Source organism: Thalassophryne amazonica, chromosome 2 (assembly GCF_902500255.1).
Source record: "Thalassophryne amazonica chromosome 2, fThaAma1.1, whole genome shotgun sequence".
NCBI lineage: Eukaryota > Metazoa > Chordata > Actinopteri > Batrachoidiformes > Batrachoididae > Thalassophryne > Thalassophryne amazonica.
In genome coordinates, this window is record NC_047104.1 from 144,683,722 (window position 1) to 144,697,285 (window position 13,564).

General features: G+C 39.6%; 1 protein-coding gene across 2 annotated transcripts in view; it reads right to left on the bottom strand.

The window, feature by feature from the left end:
* The window catches only part of mapk8ip1b (mitogen-activated protein kinase 8 interacting protein 1b), a 167,447-nt gene that overhangs the window by 2,099 nt on the left and 151,784 nt on the right, over positions 1-13,564 (bottom strand). For both annotated transcript variants that reach the window (XM_034195538.1, XM_034195547.1), the window contains exons 10-11: positions 3,688-3,758; positions 2,611-2,709 (exon numbers count right to left, since the gene is read on the bottom strand). In XM_034195538.1, coding sequence (XP_034051429.1) covers positions 2,611-2,709; positions 3,688-3,758 — 170 coding nt within the window. The remainder of the gene's footprint in view (positions 1-2,610; positions 2,710-3,687; positions 3,759-13,564) is intronic.

Consider the following 13,564-nt stretch of genomic DNA (forward strand, 5'->3'; position numbering starts at 1 on the left):
GTGTTACATCACCTTTCCTTCTAACAACACTCAATAAGCATTTGGGAACTGAGGACACTAACTGTTGAAGCTTTGTAGGTGGAATTCTTTCCCATTCTTGCTTGAAGTACAACTTCAGTTGTTCAACAGTCTGGGGTCTCCGTTGTCGTACTTTTGCACATCATAATGCGCCACACATTTTCAATGGGCGACAGGTCTTGACTGTAGGCAGGCCAGTCCTAGTACCCGCACTCTTTTACTATGAAGCCATGCTGTTCTAACATGTGCAGAATGTGGCTTGGCATTGTCTTGCTGAAATAAGCAGGGACGTCCCTGAAAAAGACGTTGCTTGGATGGCAGCATGTGTTGCTCCAAAACCTGGATGTACCTTTCAGCATTGATGATGCCATCACAGATGTGTAAGTTGCCCATGCCATGGGCACTAACACACCCCCATACCATCACCGATGCTGGCTTTTGAACTTTGTGCTGGTAACGATCTGGGTGGTCTTTTTATCTTTTGTCTGGAGGACACGACGTCCATGATTTCCAAAAACAATTTGAAACGTGGACTCATCAGTCCACAGCACACTTTTCCACTTTGCATCTGTCCATTTCAAATGAGCTCGGCCCAGAGAAAGCAGCGGTGTTTCTGGATGTTGTTGATGTATATCTTTCGCTTTGATTTGTAGAGTTTTAACTTGCACTTGTAGATGATGATAGTGCAAATGGCCACACATTTTCTAAGTGCCAAACAAGCAGTGTTAGACGTTCGTGTGTGTCAGCTGGAATTTGGCTGACACCTATCATGAGAGGGTTCGATGGGCTCGCCGTAAACACACTGTCTGATGTGCGCAAATAGTTGTAGCAACAGGTGTACAAGGTGTTCGAGCCAGCTACGATTTTACACATATTGCATACAATTCCTGCTTCGTGCGCACTTTATGTTCAATTCGACCAAATCCGCACTATGTGTGAAGGGGCCCTCAATCAGGAGGTGCCAAATAATCTATGGGGAATCCTGAATCGGGACCTGCCTCATTTATTGATCGGGTTAAAAATTTCTCTGAAAAAAATAAACCCTTTGGCGGACATTATGTGTGTTATAAAGATTAGATTTGGTCGAGTCACTCTTTTTTCTAAGTCCACTGTGTACAGAGTACCTTAAAATCCTAAATCCTGATTTATGCTTCTGCAGCTCTGTAACTCTGTGCTATGCAATGATGCCAACATACGTGACAGTTTTAAAGTTCTCAGTCGTGTCTTTATGCAATGTTTTTGGATTATGCTTTTTCTGGATTTTCTGGAGAATTTGTCCCAAATGAGCTTTTCTTTCTACAACCTCCAAATCAAAGGTAAGGTATACAATTTCCTCCGTGAATTGTAATCAGCTGCACACTGCAAAAACTTTTAACATATGATGGGAGAGAAAGAAGTGAAAATGTAAAAGTGGTCACAGCCTTTTGCGGTGTCTGATGTAGCAGGTACACAGACTGCGGGTCCCATCGGTTTGAAAAAATTATATTTGGTGAGTGTCAGTGCTGAACTTTAATTTCATACCTGTTTTACTGGGCAGGTCCAGACTGCTCTGTTCAGTACATGCGAGTGGTTTTTAATGGGAATGCATTTCAGTCAGACAGGACGTTTTGTCCAATGTAAGCAAAAATCCATTATATATAGTGTTTACTACATGGAAAGCCTTACAAAAACATTGGGACTTTTGCTTTTGTCAGGTGACAGTATACGGTGATGGTTTAAGGCAAGTTTTACTGTATATTCTATTTTCACTGTTATGCTCTAATCACCTTGGTTATAACACTTCACAATATACTGATATCAAGCTACAAATTTAACCTACAGCAAAACCACAGGACTGAGATGCATATAAACGATGCAATCCTTTAAAAATCTGCTTGTATCACCACAAATGCTGACACTAGGAGCAGAACCTGAATGTCTGTGTAGTGACCTTGACCGATATTTTGGTGAGCTGAAAACATCAGCTGCTACACGGCTTTCACAAACACTTTTTACTGAAAAAAAACCACTTTGGCTGTTAGAAATGGTGTCATTATGTAATCTGTCCAGCAGAGGGTGCTCTGACAGCATTGTTTACACTGCTGTCAACCATGACTGGGACCCCATCACCCCTTGGTCACATTAGCTACAAGAGACAGGGGCAATCAGAATGTGCATTTTAATGTAGCAAGAGGCAAGTGGTCATTACAACACCAGCTATGTGGTGCCAAAACAGAGTATTTTATGCAAATGTTGAGCAATGTGATGTGGTGACTGCCAATCCAAGTGAAGGCAGTGTAATAAATTATACAATAATTTATAATGAAGTTCATGTTGAAATTGTGAAACATCAAACATCAGTTACATTTCATTGTCATAAGGGTTTGATAATGAATGTTTTGAATCATTGCCATTTTTATGTATATGTCAGGAGATATATCTGTAATTTTGTACCACGTAATATCAGCATATGCCCCCCCCCCCCCCCCAAAAAAAACAATATCAGTCAGGTTTCAGCAATATACATCAGAAACCAAAGAATGCAGGTTTTGATTGGACAACACATCTCCCTGGTATCCTCCTGGATGAACTGCTGAAATAATTCTAACTCACCCCACGGATTCTGCGAGAGGCTTTGTTGAATTTTCAGACACAAACACATGGCAGGCGAATCTCTGGTCTGCTGGATGCTTCGTAATGAAACCAAAATATCTACAGAGGGAGCAGAAAGTAAAATAAAACCTTCCATAATATAAAATAATCACATCTGACTGAGCAATGATCTGTCATATCTAAATAACAAAACAGTTTTACTTTACACACACTGTTGTTAAGCGAGCTGGTCTAAGTCTGAGACTGTGTTGCCAGATTCGACCCGCAGTTCTCTGCACAAGTTAAGTGTGGTGGCTGTAAGCCAAAGGGACTGAATGGGATTCCTCATGTCTTACTGCATTTATTAACTTTATTGACATTTTATGTTATGTAAGAAAAGCTGCTGTTGTGGAGAGTGTAACAGACAGTCTCGCCTCGTTGAATGGAACATTCCATCTTTCACCCCATGACATATTCTTACCATTGTACTCATAAACATTAATTATTTGTACACTAAAACCCATATAAACTGGATGCCATAACTCATGGAAGCTAACATGCAAATATTTGTAGTATTTAATTCACGATGTGACAGTGCCAACACAAACAAAGCAGTAGGCCAGCATTGAGTAACTAAATTATGTTAGTAATGTTATAGTAGCATCTTGTTGTAATGATCGAAAGGGATTAAGTTTGCCAACATTTTTGTGACACTCAGCATACATCACATTTCATTGCTGTGATTGGCTGTTGGGCTTTCTAACTGTGCTTTTTTAATCAGTAATGTGCACACACAAATTATTTGATTCAAACACATTCACAATTACTGCATTCATTTTCACCTGAAGTCACATTTGTTCCTTGTCAGCTTAACTTTCATCAATTTATTTCAATTTTCATTTTAATTTTTTCATTACAATGAGATAAATGATTAATTATACTTGTCCACAAAAAAACTTGTTTTTCTCATTTCTGCTGTCAGAGTACTGTCAACACAGTATGAATTAATGTGCACAGATGTATATATTTATTTCAGTGATAGCTGCCAGGCTGCAGACTGTGTCAGCACAGTGCCATCAGCGTTTTGCTTTTACTCACTTGCTGTTTTTTGGGTGATAGCCACAGAAGGAGACATTCTTTAGCTGGAAGAAGTGGCTGCACTCGTTACTCTGTGCACACAGACAAGAACACACAGTCAAACAAAGTCATCAAACATGTTTCTTTTTGCAGTTTTTCCTCAAACATTTAAATGCATTTCCAGAAACTGTGGCTAAGGCTGACTGCATTTATATAGCGCTTTTCCATCTGCATCAGACGCTCAAAGTGCTTTACAGACCAATCACAGTGCACAGCAGTGTTTGCTGTATCTGTTAGCTGTTTGAACTGAGCTGTTTGAGTTCTTTGAATTAACAGTCTTTTTCAAGACTTTTTTACTTTTTTTTACTTTTTCACCGTGCTCCGACGCCTAAAGAAGACCTCTAACGGTCGAAACATCGCGACAGAGCACTTTTATCAGCTAACTTTCATCAGCGTTGGCAAGCTAACTAGCTTGCTAACGCTTTCGTTTTTATTTTTATTTTATTTTTTAGCACTGTTGTCGTGCTGCTCCACAGCCTGTCTAGTGGATTTTTATTTTATTTTAGCACTGTTGTCGTGCGTTACCTGTGCTGCTCCACAGCCTGTCTAGTGGATTTTGATTTTATTTTAGCACTGTTGTCGTGTGTTACCTGTGCTGCTCCACAGCCTGTCCAGTGGATTTTTATTTTATTTTTTACCACTGTTGTCGTGTGTTATCTGTGCTGCTCCACAGCCTGTCCAGTGGATTTTTATTTTATTTTGTTTTTTAGCACTGTTGTCGTGTGTTATCTGTGCTGCTCCACAGCCTGTCCAGTGGATTTTTATTTTATTTTTTTTTTACCACTATTGTCGTGCGTTACCTGTGCTGCTCCACAGCCTGTCCAGTGGATTTTTATTTTATTTTTTACCACTGTTGTCGTGTGTTACCTGTGCTGCTCCACAGCCTGTCCAGTGGATTTTTATTTTATTTTTTACCACTGTTGTCGTGTGTTACCTGTGCTGCTCCACAGCCTGTCCAGTGGATTTTTATTTTATTTTATTTTTTAGCACTGTTGTCGTGTGTTACCTGTGCTGCTCCACAGCCTGTCCAGTGGATTTTTATTTTATTTTTTACCACTGTTGTCGTGCGTTACCTGTGCTGCTCCACAGCCTGTCTAGTGGATTTTATTTTATTTTTTACCACTGTTGTCGTGCGTTACCTGTGCTGCTCCACAGCCTGTCCAGTGGATTTTTATTTTATTTTTTACCACTGTTGTCGTGTGTTACCTGTGCTGCTCCACAGCCTGTCCAGTGGATTTTTATTTTATTTTTTACCACTGTTGTCGTGTGTTACCTGTGCTGCTCCACAGCCTGTCCAGTGGATTTTTATTTTATTTTTTACCACTGTTGTCGTGTGTTATCTGTGCTGCTCCACAGCCTGTCTAGTGGATTTTTATTTTATTTTTGCACCGTTGTCGTGCGTTCGCTGTTGCCGTGCGCTACTTGTGCTGCTTCATGGCCTGTCTGGTGCCTTAACTAAAGCACTCCTTCTGCTGAATCACCTCTAAATTATTTATACATTATTCACTTTGCGTGTTTTTAGGAATCCGCTAGGTTGCGTAGCTACTAGCTCTTAGCCGATTTAGCATGGCGGCTTCTCCTGTCTCTCCCGGACTTTTCTGCTCTGGTTGTGAAATGTTTAGTTATTCCTCGGCCTCCTTTAGCAGTAATGGTACTTGTAATAAGTGCAGCTTATTCGTAGCTTTGGAGGCCAGGCTGGGCGAATTGGAGACTCGGCTCCGCACCGTGGAAAATTCTACAGCTAGCCAGGCCCCTGTAGTCGGTGCGGACCAAGGTGGCTTAGCCGCCGTTAGTTCCCCTCTGGCAGATCCCGGGCAGTCGGGAAAGCAGGCTGACTGGGTGACTGTGAGGAGGAAGCGTAGCCCTAAACAGAAGCCCCGTGTACACCGTCAACCCGTTCACATCTCTAACCGTTTTTCCCCACTCGACGATACACTCGCCGAGGATCAAACTCTGGTTATTGGCGACTCTGTTTTGAGAAATGTGAAGTTAGCGACACCAGCAACCATTGTCAATTGTCTTCCGGGGGCCAGAGCAGGCGACATTGAAGGAAATTTGAAATTGCTGGCTAAGGCTAAGCGTAAATTTGGTAAGATTGTAATTCACGTCGGCAGTAATGACACTCGGTTACGCCAATCGGAGGTCACTAAAATTAACATTAAATCGGTGTGTAACTTTGCAAAAACAATGTCGGACTCTGTTGTCTTCTCTGGGCCCCTCCCCAATCAGACCGGGAGTGACATGTTTAGCCGCATGTTCTCCTTGAATTGCTGGCTGTCTGAGTGGTGTCCAAAAAATGAGGTGGGCTTCATAGATAATTGGCAAAGCTTCTGGGGAAAACCTGGTCTTGTTAGGAGAGACGGCATCCATCCCACTTTAGATGGAGCAGCTCTCATTTCTAGAAATCTGGCCAATTTTCTTGGATCCTCTAAACTGTGACTGTCCAGCGTTGGGACCAGGAGGCAGAGCTGTGGTCTTATACACCTCTCTGCAGCTTCTCTCCCCCTGCCATCCCCTCATTACCCCATCCCCGTAGAGACGGTGCCTGCTCCCAGACCACCAATAACCAGCAAAAATCTATTTAAGCAAAAAAATTCAAAAAGAAAAAATAATATAGCACCTTCAACTGCACCACAGACTAAAACAGTTAAATGTGGTCTATTAAACATTAGGTCTCTCTCTTCTAAGTCCCTGTTGGTAAATGATATAATAATTGATCAACGTATAGATTTATTCTGCCTAACAGAAACCTGGTTACAGCAGGATGAATATGTTAGTTTAAATGAGTCAACACCCCCGAGTCACACTAACTGTCAGAATGCTCGTAGTACGGGCCGGGGCGGAGGATTAGCAGCAATCTTCCATTCCAGCTTATTAATTAATCAAAAACCTAGACAGAGCTTTAATTCATTTGAAAGCTTGTCTCTTAGTCTTTTCCATCCAAATTGGAAGTCCCAAAAACCAGTTTTATTTGTTATTATCTATCGTCCACCTGGTCGTTACTGTGAGTTTCTCTGTGAATTTTCAGACCTTCTGTCTGACTTAGTGCTTAGCTCAGATAAGATACTTATAGTGGGCGATTTTAACATCCACACAGATGCTGAGAATGACAGCCTCAACACTGCATTTAATCTATTATTAGACTCTATTGGCTTTGCTCAAAAAGTAAATGAGTCCACCCACCACTTTAATCATATCTTAGATCTTGTTTTGACTTATGGTATGGAAATAGAAGACTTAACAGTATTCCCTGAAAACTCCCTTCTGTCTGATCATTTTTTAATAACATTTACATTTACCCTGATGGACTACCCTGCAGTGGGGAATAAGTTTCATTGGACTAGAAGTCTTTCAGAAAGCGCTGTAACTAGGTTTAAGGATATGATTCCTTCTTTATGTTCTCTAATGTCATATACCAACACAGAGCAGAGTAGCTACCTAAACTCTGTAAGGGAGTTAGAGTATCTCGTCAATAGTTTTACATCCTCATTGAAGACAACTTTGGATGCTGTAGCTCCTCTGAAAAAGAGAGCTTTAAATCAGAAGTGTCTGACTCCGTGGTATAACTCACAAACTCGTAGCTTAAAGCAGATAACCCGTAAGTTGGAGAGGAAATGGCGTCTCACTAATTTAGAAGATCTTCACTTAGCCTGGAAAAAGAGTTTGTTGCTCTATAAAAAAGCCCTCCGTAAAGCTAGGACATCTTTCTACTCATCACTAATTGAAGAAAATAAGAACAACCCCAGGTTTCTTTTCAGCACTGTAGCCAGGCTGACAAAGAGTCAGAGCTCTATTGAGCTGAGTATTCCATTAACTTTAACTAGTAATGACTTCATGACTTTCTTTGCTAACAAAATTTTGACTATTAGAGAAAAAATTACTCATAATCATCCCAAAGATGTATCGTTATCTTTGGCTGCTTTCAGTGATGCCGGTATTTGGTTAGACTCTTTCTCTCCGATTGTTCTGTCTGAGTTATTTTCATTAGTTACTTCATCCAAACCATCAACATGTTTATTAGACCCCATTCCTGCCAGGCTGCTCAAGGAAGTCCTACCATTATTTAATGCTTCAATCTTAAATATGATCAACTTATCTTTGTTAGTTGGCTATGTACCACAGGCTTTTAAGGTGGCAGTAATTAAACCATTACTTAAAAAGCCATCACTTGACCCAGCTATCTTAGCTAATTATAGGCCAATCTCCAACCTTCCTTTTCTCTCAAAGATTCTTGAGAGGGTAGTTGTAAAACAGCTAACTGATCACCTGCAGAGGAATGGTCTATTTGAAGAGGTTCAGTCAGGTTTTAGAATTCATCATAGTACAGAAACAGCATTAGTGAAGGTTACAAATGATCTTCTTATGGCTTCGGACAGTGGACTTATCTCTGTGCTTGTTCTGTTGGACCTCAGTGCTGCTTTTGATACTGTTGACCATAAAATTTTATTACAGAGATTAGAGCATGTCATAGGTATTAAGGGCACTGCGCTGCGGTGGTTTGAATCATATTTGTCTAATAGATTACAGTTTGTTCATGTAAATGGGGAATCTTCTTCACGGACTAAAGTTAATTATGGAGTTCCACAAGGTTCTGTGCTAGGACCAATTTTATTCACTTTATACATGCTTCCCTTAGGCAGTATTATTAGACGGTATTGCTTAAATTTTCATTGTTACGCAGATGATACCCAGCTTTATCTATCCATGAAACCAGAGGACACACACCAATTAGCTAAACTGCAGGATTGTCTTACAGACATAAAGACATGGATGACCTCTAATTTCCTGCTTTTAAACTCAGATAAAACTGAAGTTATTGTACTTGGCCCCACAAATCTTAGAAGCATGGTCTCTAACCAGATCTTTACTCTGGATGGCATTTCCCTGACCTCTAGTAATACTGTGAGAAATCTTGGAGTCATTTTTGATCAGGATATGTCATTCAAAGCGCATATTAAACAAATATGTAGGACTGCCTTTTTGCATTTACGCAATATCTCTAAAATCAGAAAGGTCTTGTCTCAGAGTGATGCTGAAAAACTAATTCATGCATTTATTTCCTCTAGGCTGGACTATTGTAATTCATTATTATCAGGTTGTCCTAAAAGTTCCCTAAAAAGCCTTCAGTTAGTTCAAAATGCTGCAGCTAGAGTACTGACGGGGACTGGCAGGAGAGAGCATATCTCACCCGTGTTGCTTCTGCTGGAGGTTTCTTCCTGTTAAAAGGGAGTTTTTCCTTCCCACTGTAGTCAAGTGCTTGCTCACAGGGGGTCGTTTTGACCGTTGGGGTTTTTCATAATTATTGTATGGCCTTGCCTTACAGTGTAAAGCGCCTTGGTGCAACTGTTTGTTGTGATTTGGCGCTATATAAAAAAAAAGTTGATTGATTGATTGATTGAATTATCCCTCACATTCACCCCGATGTCAGGGTGCTGTCACACAAGGTGCTCACTACACACCGGGAGCAATAGGGGATTAAAGGCCTTGACCAAGGGCCCTTAGTGATTTTCCAGTCAGGCGGTGATTTGAACCCATGATCTTCTGGACTCAAGCTCAACACCTTAACCACTAGCCTGTTGTGTACTGTTACAAGTATTATTATTATTGCTTATCCTCGCACACGCTGTTTGATGAACGTTTTCCTCTACTTGCACCCATCTTGTGTGTTTTTTAAGAGCTGACGTAACATGTGAATTTCTCCTCTGTGGGATCAATAAAGTTTATCTTTAATGCAACCCCAATTGTATGAAATGTAAATAAAAACAGAATAGATTGATTTGCAAATGCTCTTCAACCTATACGCAATTGATTGCACCACAAAAACAAGATATTTAATGTTCAAACTGATAAACATGATTGTTTTTGTACAAATATTTGCTCATTTAGAAATGGATGCCTGCAACACATTTCAAAAAAGCTGGTACAGTGGTATGTTTATCACTGTGTTACATCACCTTTCCTTCTAACAACACTCAATAAGTGTTTGGAAATTGAGGACACTAACTGTGAGTGTCATGACTGGGTATAAAATGAGCATCCCCAAAAGTCTCAGCCGTTCACAAGCAAAGATGGGGTGAGGATCACCACTTTGTGAACAACTGCATGAAAAAACAGTCCAACAGTTTAAGAACAATGTTTCTCAACATTCAATTGCAAGGAATTTAGGGATTCCATCATCTACAGTCCATAATATAATTAATATAATATAAAGATTCAGAGAATCTGAAGAACTTTCTACAGGTAAGCGGCAAGGCCGAAAACCAACATAGAATGCCCGTGACCTTTGATCCCTCAAGCAGCACTGCATTAAAAACTGACATCATTGTGTAAAGGTTCTTACCGCGTGGGCTCAGGAACACTTCAGAAAACCACTGTCAGTTAACACAATTCGTCACTACATCTACAAGTGCAAGTTAAAACTTTACCATGCAAAGCGAAAGCCATACATCAACAACATCCAGAAACGAGTTCATTTGAAATGACAAGTGACAAAGTTTGACAAAGTGACAAAGTTTTTTTATTCGGCAGACAAAATATTCAAATAGAAAAAAATGAACAATTCCACAAACAAACAAAACAGACAAAACTAGTGAGTCCGAAAGGGTGTGGGCTGAAGCAAAGCTTATTAGCGCCCACCCCTGCTAGTACAAGTCCAACAATTCTAATCAGTCATATTTACATATACTCAACAAAAATATAAACGCAACACTTCTGGTTTTGCTCCCATGTTGTATGAGATGAACTCAAAGATCTAAAACTTTTTCCACATACACAATATCACCATTTCCCTCAAATATTGTTCACAAACCAGTCTAAATCTGTGATAGTGAGCACTTCTCCTTTGCTGAGATAATCCATCCCACCTCACAGGTGTGCCATATCAAGATGCTGATTAGACACCATGATTAGTGCACAGGTGTGCCTTAGACTGTCCACAATAAAAGGGCACTCTGAAAGGTGCAGTTTTGTTTTATTGGGGGGGGGGGATACCAGTCAGTATCTGGTGTGACCACCATTTGCCTCATGCAGTGCAACACATCTCCTTCGCATAGAGTTGATCAGGTTGTCAATTGTGGCCTGTGGAATGTTGGTCCACTCCTCTTCAATGGCTGTGCGAAGTTGCGACGACGAACTGGAGTGAGGTCGAGACCCCGATGAGAACGACGAGCATGCAGATGAGCTTCCCTGAGACGGTTTCTGACAGTTTGTGCAAAAATTCTTTGGTTATGCAAACCGATTGTTTCAGCAGCTGTCCGAGTGGCTGGTCTCAGACGATCTTGGAGGTGAACATGCTGGATGTGGAGGTCCTGGGCTGGTGTGGTTACACGTGGTCTGCGGTTGTGAGGCTGGTTGGATGTACTGCCAAATTCTCTGAAAGGCCTTTGGAGACGGCTTATGGTAGAGAAATGAACATTCAATACACGAGCAACAGCTCTGGTTGACATTCCTGCTGTCAGCATGCCAATTGCACGCTCCCTCAAATCTTGCGACATCTGTGGCATTGTGCTGTGTGATAAAACTGCACCTTTCAGAGTGGCCTTTTATTGTGGGCAGTCTAAGGCACACCTGTGCACTAATCATGGTGCCTAATCAGCATCTTGATATGGCACACCTGTGAGGTGGGATGGATTATCTCAGCAAAGGAGAAGTGCTCACTATCACAGATTTAGACTGGTTTGTTAACAATATTTGAGGGAAATGGTGATATTGTGTATGTGGAAAAAGTTTTAGATCTTTGAGTTCATCTCATACAAAATGGGAGCAAAACCAAAAGTGTTGCGTTTATATTTTTGTTGAGTGTGTAAATACAAATTCACTACTACATGTCGACACACAGACATACACATCAATATACTATTCACTTATAATTATATTTATATAGTACCAGATCACAAGAAAGTCGAATCAAGGCACTTTACGCCAGTAAGGACTAACCTTACCAACCCCCAGAGCAAGCACTAGGCAACTGTGGTGAGGAAAAACTCCCTATAAGGAAGAAACCTCAAGCAGACCAGGCTCTTGGGGGTGACCCTCTGCTTGGGCTGTGCCATATATACTTTACAAACATAAATATATACATACATATACACAGTCACTTATATACATATACACCTACCCATATCTATATATCTACATACGCATATACATACCCACACATTCAAATATACAATAAGTCCCACTTATAAATTGAACATTCCATATAAATCAAATTATATTTGCTTCTTTATGATACTTAGACATAATGTTCTTTTTGAGTAGTTTCTTAAATCTTACTAAGGTACTACTCATTCTAACCTCTGTTGAACATTTGTTCCATTTCCTCACCCCAACCACAGACACACAAAAACCCTTTACATTTGTTCTTACTGGTGGTTTCATAAAAATTGCACAACCTCTTAAACTCTATCTGGATTCCCTCAATCGGAACAGACTCTGGACATGTCTCGGTAAGGCTTGGTTTTTCGCTCAAAATAAAGTTTGAATTGTAATGTAATCGACCAAATCTATGAATTTTAATAAATTTAAAGACACAAATAGAGAATGAGTTGGTTCACGATATTATTTATTGCAGATGATTCGTATGGATCGTTTTTGCAAAAGGAATATTGGATTGGTATTTGATTTGTAAGTGTTTCCCCATGACTCAACACAATATGTCATATATGGTACCATCAGAGAATGATATAAAGTAAGTAACCCTTCTTGCGGCAGTAGGTCTTTGGCTTTATACAAAATGGCTATAGTTTTTGACAATTTTGATTTCACATAATTTATATGTGGTTTCCAGCTAAATTTATTATCAATTATAACACCTAAAAATTTATTCTCTGTTACTAACTCAATTTCCTTATTGTTTATAGTTAAATTTTTACATTTGGGTGCCTGTTTATTTCCAAACATAATACATTTAGTTTTCCCAAGGTTGAGTGACAACTTATTAGCGTCAAACAAACCTTAAATTTTTCCAGTTCTTTCTCCACTATGTCCAGAAGCTGTTCAAGATTTTCACCGCTACAGAACACAGCTGTATCATCCGCAAAAAGGATACATCTCAGTGAACTCGACACCCAACTTATATCATTTATATAGATTATAAACAACAAAGGACCCAGCACTGAGCCCTACGGCACCCCACATGTGACATCCCTGAGTTCAGAATTTGTATTATTGAATTGAACATACTGAAATCTGCCTTGTAAATAACTAGCTATCCATTCATATGCCAGACCTCTGATTCCATATTACTGCAGTTTAATTAATAGTATTCCATGGTTAATTGTGTCAAACGCTTTCTGTAAATAAAAAAAAAAAAAAAAAAACACCTATTGTGTATTGTTTATTGTCAATTGCAGTTGCTATACTTTCCACAAAGTCCATCAAAGCATGTGATGTAGTTCGAGACCTTCTGAATCCATATTGTTCTTCACAAATGATGTTATGCTTCAGTAAATAATCATTTAATCTTTTAGCAAATATTTTTTCCAAAATTTTGGAAAATTGTGGCAGGAGTGATATAGGTCTATAATTAGAAAATGTGTGTTTGTCACCAGTTTTAAACAGAGGAATTACTTTGGCTATTTTCATTTGAGAAGGAAATTTACCAGTACTTAGTGACATATTGCAAATATAATTGAACGGTTTTACTATACAATCAATAACTTTTTTAATAAAGCCATATCCAAATTATTAAAATCAGTCAATTTCTTACTTTTTGAACCATGAACCAGATCAAGTATTTCCCTTTCATGAGTACCACCAATGAACACTGAAACAGATTTGTTAAATGTTGAATTATTTACCCAGAAGTTATTAGTTGATGAGTCAATTTTACTGGCAA